Here is a 21,516-nt window from a genome sequence, read left to right on the forward strand (position 1 = left end):
TCCCTGGCCCTTTTTTTTTTTTTTTTTTTTTTTTATTTTGAGGTGAGTTTCACTAAGCCACAAGATCGAACTTGTGATCTTCCTGCCTCCCAGAGTACTGGGAATACAGGTGTGTGCTACCATGCCTGGGTTAGGCTATATTCTTTTTTTTTTTTTTAGGCTATATTCTTATTAAAGGACCATTTTGTTTTCAGTGAGTATGACAATATAGCTTTAGTTTTTATAGCTGTAGGTTAATTTAAAAATAATTATAAAAATTTATAGTTTCTGAGGGCTGCGAATTTAGCTCAGTGATATTATGCTGTCTTGCAAGCACAAGGTCATGAGTTTGATCCCAGGTACCAGAAAAAAAAATTAGTTTCTGAACCGTGATTCATTAAAAGTGTTAAAGAACTTGGGCCAGGGATTTAGCTTAGCAGTTCAGTGGCCTGCCTTGCAAGCGCAAGGACCCAAGTTCAATCACTGGTACCAAAAAAAAAAAAGTGTTAAAGAACTTGGTAATTCAGTAAAAACTTCAGCTTGAAATTTTGTTAGTCTTAATTAAATACAATTAGATATAGCTATGATTGTCATTCTCCAAAGCACTCACATTTCATAGACTGCCTTAAAAGCATTTAACTTTTTTATATACCATGGTAAAATACACAGAACATAAAATCTACCATTTTAAACACTTAAAAACATAGAACTCCTACTCATGAGTCTGAAGCAAGAGGATCATTTGAGCCCAGGAGTTTGAGGCCAGTCTGAGTAACATAGCAAGGCTCCATCTCAAGAACAAATCAGTGGTATTGAGTACTTTTACAAGACAGTGCTATCTAATTCAGAACTTTTCTTTTTTGAAATTAAACCCAGATCCTTGTACATGCTAGGAAAGCACTCTACCACTCAGCCATACTCCTAATATTCCCCACCCCTTTAATATTTATAAGCAGTATTCATATTAGCCAAAAAAGTAGAAGCAGTACAAAGTCATAAATTAATAAATGGACAAACAAAATTGGTATACATTATATCCATAAAAAGAAATATTATTTGGCAATAAAAAGGAATGGAATACTAATACATGCTACAACTTGGATGAACCTTGAAAACACTGTGGCAGACAAATGACCATAAATTGCACTATTCTGTGGGCGTGGTAGTAAGATAAGGAAATAATTCTAGTAGGTGTTTTTTTTGGGTAACAGAAATTACATTGTGGTAGTAGGTGCACTATACATTTACTAAAAAGAATTAAATTGAATTGTGCGCCCATAATAGGTGAGTATTAGGGTATTTAAATTGTATCTACCAGCTAAGCCTGGTACCTGTAATTCCAGCACTCTGGGAGGTTGAGACAGAGGATTGATTATATGTTTGAGCCCAGCCTTGCCAATTTAGTGAGATCTTGTCTCAAAATAAAAAGGGCTTGGGATGTAGCTCAGTATGAAGGCCTGAATTCACTCTCCAGTACCACCATATACATGCAGGTGGGAGGTGGGGTCAAGAATCCTGACTGTGCCATCTACCAACTGCAGTGTTATACATCATAGTAAATCTGGTGTAGTAACAAACACCCTTCAAATTTCAATGGTTTAAAACAATAATTATACTCTCCACTTACATTACCTATCAAGGTCTGTGGGTCATACCATATAGTTTCTCATCATAGGACTCAGGCCAAAAAATAGTCCCAGTGTAGATTTGTGTTCTCCTGACTGAGGGAAAGAAAGAGAGGCTCATTCACACAAGTAGTAAGTCTTCCTCTGCCAGACCTAGTGTAGGCCGTGTTCACTCTCACTGTACTGGCTAAAGGAAGACGTATGGCCATGACTGACAGTGGAGAGGGGAAATACACTCACCCTACGCAGAGGTACCACAGCCACTTGCTGATAGGCTGGGGCTTTTTTGTATGATCTGCTTATGGGGAACGGAATGATGAAATAACTGCTTGAGATTCTTTCACAAATTCAAGCAAGAACTATATTCACACTACAAATATTTCATTGTTCTGGACTAGTAACTGTTTCTTCCCATTAATGTCCTTCACATAGCTGCCAGATGTGCTATATTTCTTCTCTTTTCTTGCTCCTCATCAGTGTTTGAGAAAGGAGCTGGTAATTGATTTCTTCTCACTTCTAGCCAAATGTAAATGGTGGTTTCATAACCAGTCCAAGACCAAATTTTGGGTACAGACTAAATGGCAGTGGCTTTGGGGTAATAGTATTCTTTAAACCATTGAATAGTCCAGTTTCTTTAGTTTATATCCTTTAGAGTATTCCTTGTCCAAAGTAAAAGCATTATGGGCTGTTTCAAATTCAAAATGCTCTGTGAGAAGGCAATTCTCAAATAAGTAGCTCATCGATCTTACCTGCCAGCGTTGATAAGTAAAACAGTATCAGGTTCTTTAGACTTTGAGGGGATCTGGAGTATGGCTTGTGTCATTTTTGGCTGATGTTATTGTGCTGGATATTTGTAAAGTTTTTAAACATGGTTTTGGTCAAATTGAATTCTTACTTTTTCATTACAGTGTAAAGCTAGCACTGGTGGGCATCGATCTTCATGTTCATTCTGCAAGTGTCCAAAGGAAGGTGAGCAGGAGAAGTGGTGATTTTTATTTTGTGCACTGAATAAAACAAATTTCATATTTCCTTGGTTTTCATGAATTGATATCCCTAAATACAGATTGACGTGTAAAGCTTTAAAAGTACAACTAAATGTCTGACTTCATGTGACTTCTTAGTAAACAACTTTGGGTCTCAAGAGTTCTACTAAGAAAAAAAATTCCACTAGAGCATTGGTAGCAAACCTATGGCACACAGGCCACAGCGGGTACATACAACCCTTTCTACCAGCATGTGAGCCAAGTCACCCCAGCATCTGAGCATTGGATAACAGTTGTTGTTGTTTTTTTAAACCTCAACATTCAGGTTGGATTGCAGTACTGGCACTTTGTAATAAATAAATGAGTTATGGGTTGCAGTTTGGGCACTCAGTCTCTAAAAGGTTTACCATCACTACACTAGAGGAAACATTTGCAGTTGGGGGCTCTTTAAGCTGAAGTGGCTAAGTGGGCAGCTGAATAGCATCAGTATTATTGCTATTTAGAATATGTGTAAGATGCCAGGAATGGTGGCACATGTCTGTAGTCCTAACACTTGGCTGGCTGAGGCAGGAGGATCACGAGTTTGAGTCCAGTCTGGGCTACCTAATGAGTTCAAAGCCAGCCTTGCCTAAGAGTAAGACCCTGACTTAAAAAAAATAAAGAGGCAGAGGAGGATAGGTGAGAAGAAGGAAGAGGAAAAAGGAGGATGAGGAGGAGGAAAGAGAAAAGGATACATTTAAGGATGTTAGGTTAAAAACTGTCTTTTTAACAAACTACACACTTTCTTTGAAGTTATTGAGAATCACTTGCTATATTTACTCTGTACGCATTTCAAGATCTTCAATAGAAATACTACAAATATGTGAAAATATAAACATGAGGAAATCCAAATTGGGGGGATTACATTATTATTATAAGGAATAAACCTACCAGCTTCTCAAGTACTTAAATTTTTAAATTAATTTTTTATTGACTCATAATATACATATTCATGAGGTACAGTGTGATAATTTAATATACATATACAATGTATAAACACTTAAATTTTTTTTCAGAAAACCTATCAGCAAATATCTTTGACAAGTTTATCAAAGGCATCTATCACAATAGTCCTGTATCAGTGACTATTGCAATGCCTGCTTTTATCCCTAAGGAAAGCCAGGACATGACAGTGAAATACCATTCAGTGCCAGGATATAGGCAGCCTTCTGAAGGACCTGTTCTGGGGTTAGAATTTACTGTGCCTACAGAGAGGTTCTTAGCTAGGCTTTTGGCTTATAGCGAAGACTACTTCAATAATGAAGAGCAGCCGGCTGTGGTGCATATATCTGTAATTCCAGCACTGGGGAGGCAGAGGCAGAAGGATCACTACAAATTTGAGGCCAGCCTAAACTACATAGTGAGTTCACTTGATCTTAGCCAAAAGGCTGAGAAATGATACTGCATAGTGAATTCAATGCTGTTCTGGACTACATAGCAAGACCCTATCTCCAAGACAAAACAAACAAACAAAAAAACACAAAACCATGAGGCAGGTGTTCTGAAAATCATTTGTAGAAGGTTCTGTATTCTTGGGAGACTAAACCAACAATTGAGATTTTGAGCTTCTTAGGTCACTTCAGATTGAAGTTGTGGTTTTTCCCTCAAGAAAGACTTCTTGAGCCAGGTGTGGTGGCACTCACCTATAATCCCAGCACTCAGGAGACTGAGGTAGAAGGATCTCAAGTAGAGTTCAAGGCCAGCCTGGACTACATGATAAGACCCTGTGTAAAAAAAACAAACCAAAAAAAAAAAAAAAAGGCAGAAAAAGAAGGACTTCTTAAGCTGTTTCAACAAATGAAGAAGTGATTTATGAAAATTTGGAACCTTACCAAAATAATTTCACCTGGAAATATATATAGCAGATTCACTACTCACCCATCAGTGGCAACTGCTTATTGCTATTGAGTAATTTCTATATTGCTCCCAGTGAGTATCTTTTTAAGCTATGTGGCTTCTAGTAAGCCCTCTTAAAAATGAAATAATGACAAAAATGTGCCCCTAAAGAGTCATAGAAGGAAATTTTTTTTGTTGTTTTTTTGAGACAGGGTCTCACTATGTAGTTGAGACTGACCTGAAACTCACTGTGTAGCCCAGGCTGGTCTCGAACTCACAGCGATCCTCCTGCCTCAACCTCCGGGGGCTGGGATTACAGGCATGTGCCACCACGCCCGGCCCATAGAAGGAAATTTTAGGGGCCGGGGATTTAGCTCAGTGGTTCAGTGGCCTGCCTTGCAAGCGCAAGGACCCGAGTTCAATCCCTGGTACCAAAAAAGAAAAAAGAAGAAGGAAATTTTAAATGAATCATTTATATTTTGAAGGACAATTGCTCATCGTAATTATTTGCCTATGAATGGTTGTATGCAGGTAGGTTTAATCCTAATTTCTCTGGAGAAGAAGGGCCTGTGGTCTTACAGAATTTGAGACTGTTTTAGTGGAAGAAGTAAGGCTCCTAGACATGTTCAGGATGTTCATTTCTACCAAATCTTTAGCAAAGGCTACATCTTTGGTAATGTTGTCCCTGAATCTGTTCTTCCCATGGTCCGGGGTGTCATGATAGATTTGCTATATTTAAGCATTTGTTAAGTGAAGATTAAATTTTTTAAATGCTTGGAATGGTTTCTTTTGTGAACTATTTCACATGATGTCTTTTTAGTCTTTTCCCAGACGCTTTCTTTCTTTTTTTTTTTGGTTTTTGTTTCTTTGGTACCAGGGATTGAACTTGGGATCTTGCCGCTTGCAAAACAGGCAGTGGAACCACTGAGCTAAATCCCTGGCCATCCCAGTCACTTTCATAGGATGTTTTATGGCTATTTCTGAAACAGTTTTTAAGCATTCCAGTCTGAGTATTTGGAAGTAAATAAGAGGGAATCAAAGTAGTAGTTTTTTGTTGTTTTTGTTTTTTGTTTGTTTTAGTACTGGGGATCGAACTCAGGATTTTGTGCTTTTGAGGCAGGTGCAGTGCCACTGAGCTAAATTCCCAGCCTGTAAGTAGTAGTATTTTTTGATAAAGCTTTCTAGGGATTCTCTTTCTGTTTCTATTCTTCTACTAACAGAGGCCAAGCAAGAATTAATAACCTACCCTCAGCCCCAGAAAACATCTATACCAGCATCTTTGGAAAAACAACCCGGCCAGTCCTCGAGGCCAGCTGATAAAGAATCTGAATCTAGAAAACAGGAAGAAGGACAAGAACCACGCTTGGGACATCAAAAGAGAGAAGCAGAAAGATATTTGCCTCATTCTCGAAGGGAAGGGCTTGCTTTCCGAAGAGACCGAGAGAAGGAGTCATGGTCTGGGGAGACACGCCAGGATGGAGAGAGCAAAAGTAAGTGGTTTGTCAGGGATGTGCTAAACTGATCACTACATCTGCAGCATAAATAGACCAAATTGTGGCTAGTAGCCAACTGTTTTCACATATCTCAGAAAGCTTGTGTACTATATGTTTACAAAAGCTATTACTTTGTTGGCCTTACTGAACCAGTTACAGGATCTACACCTTCCAGGTAGCAAACTGTTGCATGAATACAAAAAGACATGATTTTTAGATTTCTAAATATTGGTGAAAATAAAAAGTAGGCAGTATTTGTCTAGGATTTCTTTATAGAACTAGACTTGCTTGAGCCAGAATAGTATCTGCAATAAACAGTGACCATCAGAATGAGGCCTGGTGGTGTTCACCAATAATCCCAACTCTGTGGGAGACTGAGGCAAGAGGATTACAAATTCAAACCCAGCCTGGGCAGTTTAGTGAGACCCTGTCTGAAAATAAAAAATTAAAAAAGCTGAGGATGTAGTTTAGTGTGAAGGCTCTGGATTAAATCTCCATGATTGGAGTGGGAGGAGATAACCATCACCCTCTCAAGACTTCAAATTTTCATCTTTCTCTTGTTTCTCTACCATTTGTGCTTATTCAGCAATCATGCTAAAACGTATCTATCGTTCCACTCCACCTGAGGTGATAGTGGAAGTGCTGGAGCCCTATGTCCACCTTACTACTGCCAATGTTCGTATCATCAAGAACAGAACTGGCCCCATGGGCCACACCTATGGCTTTATAGACCTTGACTCCCATGCGGTGAGTTTTTCCTCCTTATAATAGTCTAGGGCAGTCCTAGCAAACCTATGGCATGAACACCACAGCATTGTTTTTTCTAAAATAAAACCTTAATATTCATGTTTAACTGCAGTGTTGACACTTTGTGGTTAATAAGTGGGTTTTGGGTTGTATTTTAGTCATTTGATCTATAAAAGGTTTGCCATCACTGGTCTGGGAACATCCCTAGATGATTTGAGTTTCTGAAATCTGTATCAGAAACTGATCTCCACTCTGATAACTATTTTAGACCTTCATTAAGAGCTGCGTATCTATGCCAGTGTGTTCAGTTAAAATTATGACTAGAACATATATTTAGTAAATTTCTCTTCTGAGAAGGAAAATCCACCATGTTCACTTTTCTTTCTGATGTGGCCTTTTCTTTCTTTGGGTTCAAGTGTGTCTTTGGTTCCCTAGGAAGCTCTTCGTGTAGTGAAGATTTTGCAGAACCTTGATCCACCGTTTAGCATTGATGGGAAGATGGTAGCCGTAAACTTGGCTACTGGAAAACGAAGGTAAGAAAGAGGGTAAGGATTCCTTGTGTTGCCCCTACTTGAGTTTTTATGAAGAAAATGCTCTTCTTTGCTATAGAATCAGATAGTAATGAATGGTGCCTTCCTGGCATGCGCTGGTTTGGCTGTGATATGTGTTTAAATGTTTTCTGTTCTGAAACCTGCATTGTTTTTTTGTTTTTGTTTTTTTGTACTGGGGATCAAACTCAGGTCCTTGGAAGTCAGGTGCTGGAACCAATGAGCCAAATCCCTGGCCTGCATTGTTCTTATTCTGTAATTGTTTTTGTTCTCAAATAGTTACTAAGTACTTTAGGCCCCCAACCCCCACCGTCCAAGGTAATGGAGATTTAACCCAGGGCACATAACACTACACAAGGCTTTACCACTGAGCTACATCCTTTGCCCTTTCTGTTTTGAGACAGGCTCTCACCAAGTTGCTTACACTGGCCTTGAAATTGCAATTCTCCTGCCTTAGGGTTCCAGATTGCTAGGATTGCAGATGTGTGCCACCATGGCATCAGGCTTTTTCCCTTTTGATTGTATTTGTATCTTTAGGTCCCTGGTGATATTGTCTTAGATGTACCAAAAAAAAATCTCAATATATCTTGGCCTTTTGGAATCCTAAGTAAATGCTTTTCTGACTTTCCACTCCCCTGACCTTGATTGTTTCCCTCATAGAACTGGGAAATCTAATTCCTCTTTCTCTCTCTCTTTCTCTCTCTCTCTCATCTTGACCTAATAAGGTAACTTGGAGATAGCCACATTAAGAGATAGACTTTTAGAGAAGGGGCAGATGTTATTCTACACTTGATCTTAGCCAAAAGGCCGAGAAGCGATCAGATGTTATTCTAGCACCCTCTGTTCAGCCACCGTTTTTCTTCAGGAGCTGGCTTTGCAGGAATCCTACTGCTCTTGCCCTTAGGAATGTTTGGATCACCCAACCTACTTGCTGTTCGGGTTGGTTCCTTTCCTTGCAAAATGAGGAAAAGAGGTTTTCTCAGTGAATCTCTAGGATTAGATTCTTCAAATACCTTTTTGTAACAGGCTTTTGACATACTGTGTTGTTTGTTGCAGAAATGATTCTGGGGACCATTCTGACCATATGCATTACTACCAGGTAGGCCTTAAAAGGTGGGGAATGCTCTGTTAAAATCTTCAGGTGACTGAAAGGGTAATACTGAGTTTCCTGCAGTGGATGACTGTTAAGGTTAGTGGCTCTTGGATTGTTCCAAATTTTAACTTGCATTTCTGTGTTAGGGTAAAAAATATTTCCGAGATAGGAGGGGAGGTGGCAGAAATTCAGACTGGTCTTCAGATACAAATCGACAAGGACAACAGTGTAAGTAACCTTTGTTTTATTTCTCTTTCTTTTTTGCTTGACTTGGTACTCATTACTAGAAATCATAAAGTTAGGGATGGGGATTTAGCTCAGTGGTGCCACCACCTGCCTTTCAAGCGCAAGGATCCAAGTTCAATCCCCGGTACCAAAAAAAATCATAAAGTTAGCGAGAGAGGCTATTTAGTGCAGTGTTCACACAGAAAGAGAAGCAGTTGTAGTTGGAATTTGCCACCCTAATTTGTGGGTGGTTCTTGGTGAAGTCCCAGTAAGGGATTCATTAGATAGGCACTAACATTGACTCCCACTTTATCCTTTGTAGCATCATCGGACTGCTATATATATGATTCTGCTACTGGCTACTACTATGACCCCTTGGCAGGAACTTACTACGACCCTAACACTCAGGTGAGTTTCTGGCTTTATATACTGTCAGTGATTCTTTTGAGAAAAGCACCCATAATTTGTTACCTTGAGGATTTCATTCCCTGGATTCTCTGGATGTTCATGGCATGAAAAATGGAAAAACTTAAATCTGTGGAATCTGAACTGTTGACTATCTGGAAAATCAATGTCTTGTTGCATTACAGGTAAGAACTGTGCTGCTCTTAGAAAAAGTGGACATTAGGTGGTTTGGGTGTGTCCTGGGCCCTGGAATGGGGTTTTAGAGTAATAAAAATTCTCAGGCTTGTGAGTCTGTAAAGAGGGTTGTTCTTTTCTCTAGAAAAGAACTATGTTTCTTAGACCTGGAATTGCAGAAAATTGAAACATTCTGTAGATTTACTTCTTTCCAACTGTATCGCAGCAAGAAGTCTATGTACCCCAGGACCCTGGGTCACCTGAGGAAGAAGATATCAAGGAAAAGAAACCCACCAGTCAAGGAAGGTCAAGTAGCAAAAAAGAAATGTCTAAGAGAGATAGCAAGGAGAAAAAAGATAGGACAGTGACAAAGGTAAGAAGACTGTCTTATATTTACATGACTAGATTAAAATGTAGGAGTCATGGACAGAGGACATTAGATTTCAGAAATAAAGTTCCTTTAAAAATGCTGTGATTCCCCACCCCACCCCACCCCATACCAGGGACTGAACTCAGGACCTTGCACTTGTGAGGCAGGTGCTAAAAAAACTATGATTACTAGTACAGGCAACTCCCTTGCCTCATACAGCACCTTAGTAACTCCCATTTACATATGGGAAAACTGGATCACAGAACAAAGTGACTCATCTCAAATCCCAGCACCTCAGGTCCACACTCTCACTTTTTTACCTCCCCTTTCTAGTGCTTAACTCTGTATACACATTTCTCTAGGTATATTATAACAGAAGATACCATTTTGTATTCTTTATTTACTTTCTATTTTTCATAACTTTTTAATGTTTAATATTTATTTTCAATGCTTGTATGGTTATGGTAAAAATTGATATTAAAACTATACCTTTGTTTTCATCCTCTTTTCATTATCTCTTCAATCTTGTACTATCAGATGTTATTTAAGATCTTATTTCTTTTTTATATTAATTTATTTGGATAAATTTTTAGAATCAAAGGTAGTAAGCATTTTCACATGTGATACAAAATTTAATTATTTTCTGAAGAATTATACTTATTTGTCTACATGCCAATCATGTATTAGTGAAAATGGATGAATTTGCTTGTGGTTCAGTTCATAGCTTTTTTTTTCCCAATACTGCTAGCTTATCTAAAGGTGCAGAAAAAGAGTACTGTGTATTTATATATCTAAGAACTTAGACTTTACATCCATATTGGCTTGATGTTTGAATTCTTCTTGTGCCCCCTAACCTTTCCAACTGTATTTTGAATCATTTGTAAATGAGGATAATGCATAATGTATGTATGATGGTGGTAGTAAAAGCTGAAGATGAGCCAAGCATGGTGGTGCACGCCTGTAATCCCAGCACTCATGAGGCTGAGGCAGGAGGATCGCTGTGAGTTTGAGATTCTGGGCTACATAGTGTTCCAGGTCTGTTCATAGCTTTTTTTTTCCCAATACTGCTAGCTTATCTAAAGGTGCAGAAAAAGAGTACTGTGTATTTATATATCTAAGAACTTAGACTTTACATCCATATTGGCTTGATGTTTGAATTCTTCTTGTGCCCCCTAACCTTTCCAACTGTATTTTGAATCATTTGTAAATGAGGATAATGCATAATGTATGTATGATGGTGGTAGTAAAAGCTGAAGATGAGCCAAGCATGGTGGTGCACGCCTGTAATCCCAGCACTCATGAGGCTGAGGCAGGAGGATCGCTGTGAGTTTGAGATTCTGGGCTACATAGTGAGTTCCAGGTCAGTCTCAACTACATAGTGAAACCCTGTCTCAAAAAAAAAAACGCTGAAGATGATATATATAAACACTTCAGCCAGTGCCTGACAGATTTGTTGTTTGTGTTAGGGTTTGAACCCAGGGGCCTAAAGCATCCTACGCAAACACTGCACCATTGAGCTCCACCCCCAGCCCTAAATGTTATTTTTTTTAAAGGTTTAGTGTTTTATCACTCTAGCAATATTACAGATCTTTGGAGGTTTAGAAAATTAGCCATTTCAATAAGGCTAACTCTTAACCTAGTTTTTATGGCTTGAGTATCATATAATTACCTTGGCCTGGCTGGGCATGGTAGTGCATGCCTGTAATCCTAGCACTCAAGAGGTTGAGGCAGGAGGATATCTGTGAGTTCAGGTCAGCCTGAACTATATCATAGACCTGGTCTCAAAAAACAAAAAAATAAATAAAAAGAATCACCTCAGCGTTTGGTCAGTTTCAGGAAGATGCCAGTGAGGGGAAGAGTCCCCCAGAGGATGTCTTTAAGAAGCCCCTGCCTCCCACTGTGAAGAAGGAAGAGAGTCCTCCTCCTGTAAGGCCAATGCATGGTGCCCTGGGCTCGGTCTGTGGTTGGGTCTTGTGGGAGAGGAAACTCAAAAGCTGGTGCCTCACTTTGTTGTTGTCCTTTTGCTCTCACATTTTAGAAATAACTACTCCTCTTAAGAGTAAACATGAGGTAAAAATTTCTGTCTGCTGGTGGGGATATTACTGGAGGATCAGAGGCAGTTCCCTGTTTTCTTTCTCTCTATCTTTTTCTCTTCCCACCTGGCCAGGAGACATCTGACTTTTATGTCTCAGTCTTTTCTGAATCACCAAGGAAATCCATTTTCCTGGCCTCAGTGTTTCCTGTCTTTTGAAGCTACACAAGAATCTCTTAGTTGTAGAGTGCATGTGTGATCCTGTTCATAATTTAGCCTGCCTAGCCAGGCTGCATGGTCCTAATGTTGACAGGCATTTTTAGATTCCTTAAAGTGATAGTCTCAAACTAAGCACTAATTATTTTGATTAAATACAAATATGTAGCAATATTGGCCGTGCTTTTTTTTTATAATTTTGATTAACTATAAACCATTATTAAGCTGAATTTGTATAACTAAGTGCTTATGACCAAGAGTATTTAGTACACCTCCTAAATCCCCTTGATGAAATTCATCTTTCCTTTTTCCATGGATTACACTAACTTTGAAATGTTCATTACTTTCTCTGTGTGGTGTATTAACTCTTGCTGTTTTCTGTGTCAATTCCCTATTCTCTTCCTTTTCCCCACCACTCTCTTGCTGGAGTCCCTTCCAAAAAACCTTTCTCATTTACCTCAGTGAACAAGGAATAAAAGCCTCTACCCATGTTGCTTCCATCTGGGCAGCATGATAATGGGCCTATTTTGAACCAGAACAAAGATTGGATAACTTGATCAAAATATCAAAAAAAAAGGACTTAAAAGTGTAGAGTTTAGTGTTGATCCCTAACCTTCTCTTTCCAGCCAAAGGTGGTAAACCCACTGATTGGCCTCCTGGGTGAATATGGAGGAGACAGTGACTATGAAGAAGAGGAAGAGGAGCAGACTGCTCCACTACAGCCCCGCACAACACAGCCCCAGCAGCGGGAGGAGCTGACTAAGAAGGAGAATGAAGAAGACAAACTCACTGACTGGAATAAGCTGGCTTGTCTGCTTTGTAGAAGGCAGTTTCCCAATAAAGAAGTTCTAATCAAACACCAACAGCTGTCAGACCTGCACAAGGTATTAGGGGAAGAAACCATGACCTTTCAGATTTTGACTCGTAACATCAGTTACAGGGAATAAAGTAGCTTATGCTGTCCTTCATCCCCAGTTCCTATCATCAAATCTTCTCAATTCAAAAGTGAATTGCTCTTCCACTTTTTGTTCATTAATTACTCTGAGTTAAGGCTGTGTGTGCGTAGACCAAAGGTAACCAGCAAAGAACTTCATTGTGTAGAGCCAAAGTAAGTGGCATGGCTGTACACCACATACAAAGAATTTACAGAAAGAGAAGGGATTGTGGGACAGAAAACTCACTTGCGGGGTTTCTCATCTTAGTGTTGTCATTGACTTAATAGTTGGACCTCACATAAGCCCTTTCTCTTCTTTGATACTTGATATCGCCCCCCAGTTCTATTCAGCTATGACAATTTGTAGTTTTCCTTATAGGTGAGTAAGATTCTCTCATTTTTCATGTAGTGAATATTGCTGTAAGCACCAACACAGCAGCTATTTTGTGGGATATTAAACTGACATACATTGATCCTCCCCTGCAGTTTTCCCGTTTATATGTACTGATCAAGGAGCCAAATTAATAAGCAAAACCCCTACATGGACACATGATCTGAAGAGTAGTTATTTCTTTCACACTCTTTCTCTAGTAGATGTTGCAAGATGAGGTATGAGGGGACTTGGTTTCCATTTTCTCTCAACAGAGAACCCAAAGTCTTACCTAGATAAAAGCTGAGAAGCTCTGCTTTTTTTGAGCAGTGGGGCGGCTACCGGGAATCAAACTTAGGACCTTGCGCTTGTGAGACAAGCGGCGGCAACCACTGAGCTAAATCTCTGCCCCTTCTCTGCTTTAGGTAATAGGTACACTACTTCTCCAAGTTACACCTGTGGAAACTACAAACTTTTGGGAATTCTAAGAAGCAGCTCCTCCTCACAATCTTTAGAACATTTTACCTCCCAAATTCCTTTAACCCTCTGGTATTCTTAAGTCCTCAGAATGGCACATTTGAGTTTCAGCCCTCTGATGATAGTGCTAATAGGGGAAAAGATAAAAGAGGAGTTGCCAGGAAAAAGGAGCCATAGGCCTGCCAAATTCACAAACTGAACTGGCCCTACTCTAATGAACAGGAAACTGTATTCCTTTTCCTTTCCTTGGAATCATCTGGTACAAAGAAGCAGGTTGCCATTCAGGATCTGTTTTAGACCCTTCTGTGTTTGTATGTGAGAAAGCTTATGTAATAGAACCATGCTTGAAGAGTATGCAGCTCTCAAAGCAGTATGTGTTCCTTCAGGACCCTAGTGCTACTTTTCATGTTCCTCTGGGCCCTTGAAAGGTGACTAGTATTTGGGGATGGTGAATGATGGAGATGGTGGGCAGATGCATATGCATGATTTACTTCATTAGTGTGCTCAGGTTCTGTCGCATTATTTTCACCTTAGCGATAAACCAGGTTTTTGTCTTCCACATTTTAGAGAAAAGGAGAATGAAGATCCTCTTTCTATAACCCATCTGAGTGGCAACCCAACATTAGAATCTGGGTTCCTCTGAGAGTAAGACAAGACTAGTTAGGGATTATTACTTACAGAGTACAGTGGTCATTTAGCAAAGTCAGTCCATCAAGAGTTACAATCCCGGGCTGGGGATTTGGCTCAGTGGTTCTGCTGCCTGCCTTACAAGCACAAGGGCCTGAGTTCGATCACCGGTACCAAAAAAAAAAAAAAAAAAAAAAAAAAAAAAATTAACAATCCTAAAGCAGCTATCATGCAAGGCCTGAAGGCATTTCTAGGTCCATTTACTTTAGACCAATATTCATAGAATGTCTTCTTTTTACAGCAAAACCTGGAAATCCACCGGAAGATAAAACAGTCTGAGCAGGAGCTAGCCTATCTGGAGAGGAGAGAGCGAGAGGTAAATTTGAGTGACGTGTTAGTCTCTTGACTGCAGCTCTTTTTGCTGTCTACTATAGAGCTGTACTTATCCGTCCTTATAAGAGGATAGAGAGCAAAGGGCCCTAAAATATGATGTATAAATTTGTCAAAACTGATCAAATTTTATATTAAAATGGATATACTTTATTGTTTATAAATTATGTCTCAATAAAGGATATTTTTTAAAAGTGATATTAGGTTCCCCTAGTAGATCAAATAAGTAGCATTTCTTGCTCTGCTTTTAAATTAGTTGAGAAAATGAAGGAGTGTTGGATAGAACTACTGAAACACCATCCCTTACTGTTAAAGGCTAAATTGGAGGGAGTAGTTTAGTATTGAGAGCCAGATGGACTCACTACCTAGACCACACAATCAGGCAAACTCACTGCATATCACGGACTTCCCCAGGCTGGAGCAGGTCTTATGTGATGATTAAGAATCAACTTGTGTACAACTATGTAAGATCACCTGCTTCTCAGCAGGGAAAAAGGCTGAGGCAAACGCGCCAAGTATTCTTCCAAACATGCCAGCCAGAGAAGTCACTGCTTTCCCTAAAAGAGCGTGAAGGAGCAAGAGATACCAGGAATTGTGCTACGTTCAACTTTAAAAGAAATATTACCTGGCATGGTGGCACATGCCTATAATCCCAGCAGTCAGGAGGCTGAGGAAGCAGGATCACTATGTGTTCAAGACCAGCCTAGGCTACGTAGTGAGTACAAGGCCAGCCTGAATTGCCAAGTGAAACCCTGTATCTAAAAAAGCAAACGGGGCCGGGGATTTAGCTCAGTGGTTCCACTGCCTGCCTTGCAAGCACAGGGTCCTGAGTTTGATCCCCGGTACCATTTAAAAAAAAAATAAGCAAAAGAAATATCAAAGCCGAAAGCAGCAATATGTGCCTGTGGTCCCAGCACTTGGGAGGCTGAGGTAGGAGAATTGCTTGAGTCTAGTCTGGGCACCATAGCAAGACCTCATCTCAAGAAAAAAGTCTGGAATGGGGTAAAGATTTCCCACTCCCTAGCCTCAGCTAGAAATCTTAGGTCTATTCTGCTTACCAACAGGGAAGGTTTAAAGAGAGAGGAAATGATCGCAAGGAAAAACTCCAATCTTTTGACTCTCCAGAAAGGAAACGTATTAAATACTCCCGGGAAACTGACAGGTAAGACAAATTCTTTCAGCCTCAAGACCTAAAAACCAATTTCTTCTCCAAATATACTGCTGTTTTCTCTCTCAGGTAAGAGATTCCTGATAAGGAATGAGTTTTGTCTGAACTTAGGGAGCATGGCTTTGACCACCTGTCTTAACACTGGAAATGTGTTTGTTTACATGGAAGGTTGGCTGGCTGCTTCCCCTGTTCAAACCAGGGTTATAGTAGCCATAATCAGGAATCCTTTCTCTTCTCAATTCTGTGCTCTTTTCAATAAGAATGGGCTTTTTTTTTTTTCTTTCTGGTAAACCTTCATTCTTACACATAGCTGCTGAGTAGTTGGCTATGATCTCTAGCTTCCTGCATTTGTTTCTAATGACTAAGTTCCCAAGTCAAAAGTCCAGAATTACATAGAGTCTCTTTACACAGAATAGAGAAGGCTTACGTGATGGTTTGTCTTTGGGGCAGACACAGAAATCCAGTGAAGAGCAAGGTATTTCATTTGGAGAGGATGACAGAAAATAAAGCTGGTCCAACAGATGAAGGCCAATTCATGATGTTTGTATAACTTGAATACCATGCTAAGGCTTTTTCTCAATGGCAGTGGGAGATCATGAGAAGATTTTAAGCAGGGTATTGATCAAACTTTGCATTTTAGAGACTAATGGTGTAGCAAGAGGGTCGAACAGAGAGAGTCCCCTGTCTTTGTGATCAGAGAAGGTTGTGCCTGTAAGGAAAGGGAAATTGACCTTCCAAGCCCCCAGAAAGGCAGGACAGTCTGAGGCTCTGACATTTCAGCTAAATTTTGTTATAGCCCATTGAGATATATTTGCATTATGATCCAATGATTAAATGTGTGTAACTGAGTAAGTCTTCCCTACTGTGTACATTGAATGCTGGTATTTCTATTTTAGTCCATTCCATTTTCATTTTAAGTGCTAGGGTTGGACTTAATAAATATGACTTCTCACTGGATATTTCTCTGTAATTTCTCTGTACTGTATAATAGACCAGTAACAGTCAGGTAGAAGGAAGACCACCTCTGCTCTGAGGCACCAGGGATGATGTAGTGCTGGTGCAAAGACCCTTCTGTATTCTCACCCCATTCATAACACATTTCTCCTGGCTGTCTTCCTTCTCAGTCTTTTTTCTTGCTCCTCTTATTTCTGGGTAAGTACAAGTGCTCTGGCCTTGAACTTGCAGCCTGCCGAGTGCCAGGATTATAATTGTATGCCAACATGCCAGGCCCTCAGTTGTGTTTCTGTAGTAGATATCTACTGTTGCCACGTCTGTACTCAAACTCTTCAGTGTTCTGTAAATGTCTGTTATCACGGTTCACTCATCCTTTTCCATGAGCAGGGACAAATCTTTGTATTCCTAGAACACGCCTAGTGTGTCGATAGCAGGCACACAGAGACATTGTTAGATATATCTTATGAGAGGCAGATTTGAGTCAGGACATAAGTGAATGGCTAGAGGAAAAAAAAAAGTGAATGGCTAGGTTGGTGGGTGGGTTTATTTGTTCGTTCATTTGGTTGGTTGGTTAGTGATTGGTTTTACAGTGCTGAAGATCAAATCCAGGACATGTAAGGCAAATGCTCTGCCTCTAAACTATAGCCCTAGCCCCAAAGTGAAGTTTTTGGTAGGCACATCAGCAGGCCATCTTGATCATGATGGCATAATATGTTTGCTTCTTTTAACAGTGACCGTAAGCCTGTTGATAAAGAAGACATCAACCCTAGCAGCAAAGGAGGCTGTGTCCAGCAGCCCACTGGCTGGAGAAAAGGGGCAGGCTTGGGATATGGCCATCCTGGACTGGGTTCATCAGAGGAGGTAAAATGGTTTCTGTCTTGTTGGAGGCAACATGACCCTGGAATATACTTAACTTTCTTTACTCTCTGGCTTTCAGCTTGGATTTTTCCACTGTTGGCATGGGACATGAGAGAGGAACCCATCAGTCTCAATCACTAGGTCCTAGGTTGGCATGCTAGGCCCTTGGTGGTTTGGGTGGCAGTAGGAAGAGGAAGGAAGATTTGGTGGGTCAGTATGAGAATCAGACAGTTTGAGACTGAAGGGTCATTTGGTTTAAGAAAGAAGAAAAACAGAGAACCAGCAATAAAAGGTGTCTCCAAGAGGGATTATCAGCAGAAGTCTTGGATAGCTAAAATTTGGGGCACATGAAGTTAATCCTGGTTCTCAGGCCTTTGCTTTTCATACTTCAGGAAGAGCCTCTAGAAAAGGTAATCAGGAAATAATGCCCATTTTGTGTTGGCTTGGTGTCTCTGAAAAATGTCAATCACCGGAGATTGAATTATCTCTTTCCTATAGAACTTCTCATATCTCTGGTATTGAAACCTATATCCTGCAATCATGGCATTACTGTCCTTTTTTTCTTTTGAGAGAGGGTCTCATTATGTAGTTGAGATTGGCCTTGAACTCACTCTGTGGCCCAAGCTGGCCTTAAACTCACAGTGATCCTCCTGCCCTCAGCCTCCCAAGTGCTGTGATTACAGGTGTGCACCACTGCACCTAGCACCATCACCATCCTTATTTATCTTTAATATTTATTTAATAGTGAAAGATTCTAAAATATTTCCTTACATCTTGCTCCTTCCTGATCCAAAAATGCTTGTGATCAAAAATTAGTCCTGAGATCGATTATTAACTTACAGGCCTCACTTCACTGTTTGTCTATGTTTTGCAGACTGAAAGCCGGATGAGGGGGCCTGGTGTTGGGGTCCCGGGAAGAACCAGCAAGAGACAGTCCAATGAGACTTACCGAGATGCTGTTCGAAGAGTCATGTTTGCTCGGTATAAAGAACTTGATTAAGAATGGAGACAAGTCCCACAGGACACAACTTCCTCTTTGTTTTGTTTGTCCATCTCTCTTTTTGTTTTGTTACTGTTCTTGCTGCTAGAACTTTTTTAAATAAACTTTTTTTCAATGTGCTTCTTTTTTGTTAAATTTTTCTTCCAAAGATAAATAGAGGCTGGAGCTAATGGTGGGAGAGAGAGAATGCCTTGGTGTGGGCCTACCTGAAGTGAAAGTAAGATGGCAACTAGTACTGCAGTGAGCCCTGGAACACAGTTGCTGTCACCATGACTAGGTGGGTGGGATGATCTTTGAACACAGTTGTATATATACAACTCTTCAGAATTTCCAAAGTCCTTTTCTGACCTCCCATGGTTATGGGGAGGGGACAGTACAACAGCTCTTTTTCTGAGTACCTGCTAGATTACAACATTCCTGTCCAGCTGCTGTCCCAGTTCTTCCCTCCTGATCTGTAATTCTCCAGGGAGATATCTTCCCTTTCAGCTGTTTCTCAAATTCACCATCATATCATTTCACAAAGTTTTGTTTTGTTTTTTTCTTTTTTGAGACAGGGTCTCACCATGTAGTTTAGACTAGTTTTGAACCTACTATGTATCCCAGGCTGGCCTCAAACTCAGGTCAATTCTCCCTCCTCAGCCTCCCAAATGCTGGGATTACAGGTGTACGCCACCACACCCAGCTACAAAGTAAGTTTTTTTTCAGTGTTTGTTCTTAATTTTGAGACAGGCTGTGAGTTCCCTTTTCTGTTTGCAGCTGTTTGGGTTTTGTGTGCCTTTTGTAGTATGTCCCCGACTTACGAACAATTACCATTCCGGTCGAATGTAAGTTGGATATTTTCATCTTAAATAAAATGAGTTATACACCTTTGACACAAATATTTAAAGCATAAAAAAACCAAACCTCCATATCACCACTGCTTTTCCTCTTCCTGAGCTATGATCGAGCACTGTACTGTTTACTGTACATTATCACACAGTAAGCACACAGAAGCACAACTGTGATGATGTTCAGCAGCTGTGAGCTATTTCTACAATTTGTTCACATCTATAAATATAATGTGATGTCCATTTGTATCTTTGAACGTTCACAACTTGAATGTTCGTATATCAGGGACTTTCTGTACTTGGTATTTAATTCTTCCCATAGACTTGGAAAGTTTTCTTCAATGATATTGATGAATAAATTTTTTATACCTTTTGAGTAGGTTCAACTTTATCTTTTCATATAATTTTTTTTTTTTTTTTTTTTTTTTTTTTTTTGCATCATCTAGCAGCTGTCAGATTGAGCTTGCGTGGCTCGTCTTGTCATTTTTAGGGTATCATTGAGTTTATAATCCATCTTTTTCTCTATTTCTACTACTCTCCTCACATTAGTCCCATGTCTAAAACCTGATGAGGAATTTAAAATATCAGATGGCATTAAATGACATTTATTGTTCCATAAATGAGACCTAAATAGATAAACAAAACTTTCTGGGGCCAGAGATTTAGCTCTGGTGGTGCTGTGGTGCTCTGATTTAGCAGTGGTGCTGCGCCTGTCCCACAAGACAAGGTCCTGTGTTCGATCCCTAGTACTGGAAAAAAACCAACTTTCTAAAGCAAAAAAGAAGTTACCTTCTTTCTTAAGTGATTTTCAGAAAATATGGTCACACAAAATCAAAGGAAGGACAAAAAAATATATCTCATTCTGCAGGTATATACAATTCACAGGTATTTCCAAACTTAAATATTGAGATAGTCCTGTCAAACAAGTAATTAATCCCCTTTATGAATAAAACTATCGAATCATTTTACCTGCAGAAGGAGTTTTGTCTTCTGGGAAGCTATCCATACATTCCATCAAATTTTTCATGTCATCTGCTACTGCTTGCTCGCTTTTTATAGTTTCTACTTCTTTTCCTAAATGCTCATCCATGTCTTGTTTAACTCAGTTACTTTGTTGTTTGTTTCTTCTGTAAAGTCATGGAACATTTTATTGATAAAATACTTTATCTGTTGAATTAAATTCTATTTGAGTTCATTAAACATTTTATGCATTTGCTTATGTTTCTTTTATCTCATCAAACATTTTGACTGATTGGCCTTTTAGTTTTTTGCCTGTAGTTTCCTCTGCTTCACTGATCAGCTTTTAGGAAGGTAAAGGTTTTGAGATGCATTTTGTTACCTTGCTTTCTTACTTTTCTGTTGCTTTTGTGCTGTGGGTTGAAGATCAGTTAAGGTAGAGAAACTGTCACTACTGTAAATGTCTCTTTAGTTTGATTCTGTCTCAATGTGATGTGTCCTTGGTTTTGGTTGTTTGGTGTTTACATCCCTTTTTAACCTATTCAGTATAATATTTGAGAGTCATCTTAATGTCCAGACTTCTGGGGTTTGATCCCCAGAACCATCTAGAAAGGAGAAAGCAGACCACAGAAATTTTCCCCCCATAAGCCATAGTAACATTTTTTGTTTATTTTGGTCTTGTTTGGTTTTTTTGTTTTTTGCTTTTTTTTGGTACTGGGGATTGAACTTGGGTCCTTGCGCTTGCGAGGCAGGCCACCGAACCACTGAGCTAAATCCCTGGCTCTTGTTTGGTTTTTTGAATCAGGGTCTTGCTATGTAGTTCAGACTAGCCTTGAACCCACTGTGTAGCCCAGGCTGACCTTGAATTCATAGCAGTCTACCTGCCTCAGACTCCTGAGTGCTGGGATTATAAGCATGTGCCACCACTCCCAGCCACAGTAATGCCACAAAGACAAACCAGATGTTGGCATATAGTATAAACCAAATGAAAGCAACAACTATACCACCATTAACAATAGAAAGGTGGTGGAGTCAAAAACAAATGTATTATTGATATATTGTAAGAATCAATAATATCTACAATTATACCATTGTTAATAATAGAAAAAAAAAGGGCTAGGGATTTAGCTCAGTGGTACCCCTACCTGCCTCGCAAGCACTTGATCCCAGGTTTGATCCCTGGTACCAA

At 39.7% G+C, this 21,516-nt stretch overlaps 1 protein-coding gene across 3 annotated transcripts in view; it reads left to right on the forward strand.

Moving 5' to 3' along the window:
- Positions 1-18,620, forward strand: part of Rbm6 (RNA binding motif protein 6) — an 87,113-nt gene extending 68,493 nt beyond the window's left edge. For 2 of the 3 annotated variants that reach the window (XM_010615518.3, XM_010615520.3), the window contains 14 exons: positions 2,513-2,573; positions 5,683-5,952; positions 6,542-6,702; positions 7,138-7,235; positions 8,307-8,349; positions 8,490-8,571; positions 8,891-8,976; positions 9,374-9,520; positions 11,348-11,443; positions 12,392-12,649; positions 14,475-14,549; positions 15,628-15,725; positions 17,417-17,546; positions 18,418-18,616. In XM_010615518.3, coding sequence (XP_010613820.1) covers positions 2,513-2,573; positions 5,683-5,952; positions 6,542-6,702; positions 7,138-7,235; positions 8,307-8,349; positions 8,490-8,571; positions 8,891-8,976; positions 9,374-9,520; positions 11,348-11,443; positions 12,392-12,649; positions 14,475-14,549; positions 15,628-15,725; positions 17,417-17,546; positions 18,418-18,543 — 1,731 coding nt within the window. In that variant the 3' untranslated portion in view covers positions 18,544-18,616. Of the gene's footprint in view, positions 1-2,512; positions 2,574-5,682; positions 5,953-6,541; positions 6,703-7,137; positions 7,236-8,306; positions 8,350-8,489; positions 8,572-8,890; positions 8,977-9,373; positions 9,521-11,347; positions 11,444-12,391; positions 12,650-14,474; positions 14,550-15,627; positions 15,726-17,416; positions 17,547-18,417 lie in introns of all 3 variants that reach the window. The other variant, XM_010615517.3, reaches the window with a different exon arrangement.
- The last annotated feature ends 2,896 nt before the right edge of the window (positions 18,621-21,516 follow it).

Source organism: Fukomys damarensis, unplaced genomic scaffold (assembly GCF_012274545.1).
Source record: "Fukomys damarensis isolate Sample0158 unplaced genomic scaffold, DMR_v1.0_HiC HiC_scaffold_37, whole genome shotgun sequence".
NCBI lineage: Eukaryota > Metazoa > Chordata > Mammalia > Rodentia > Bathyergidae > Fukomys > Fukomys damarensis.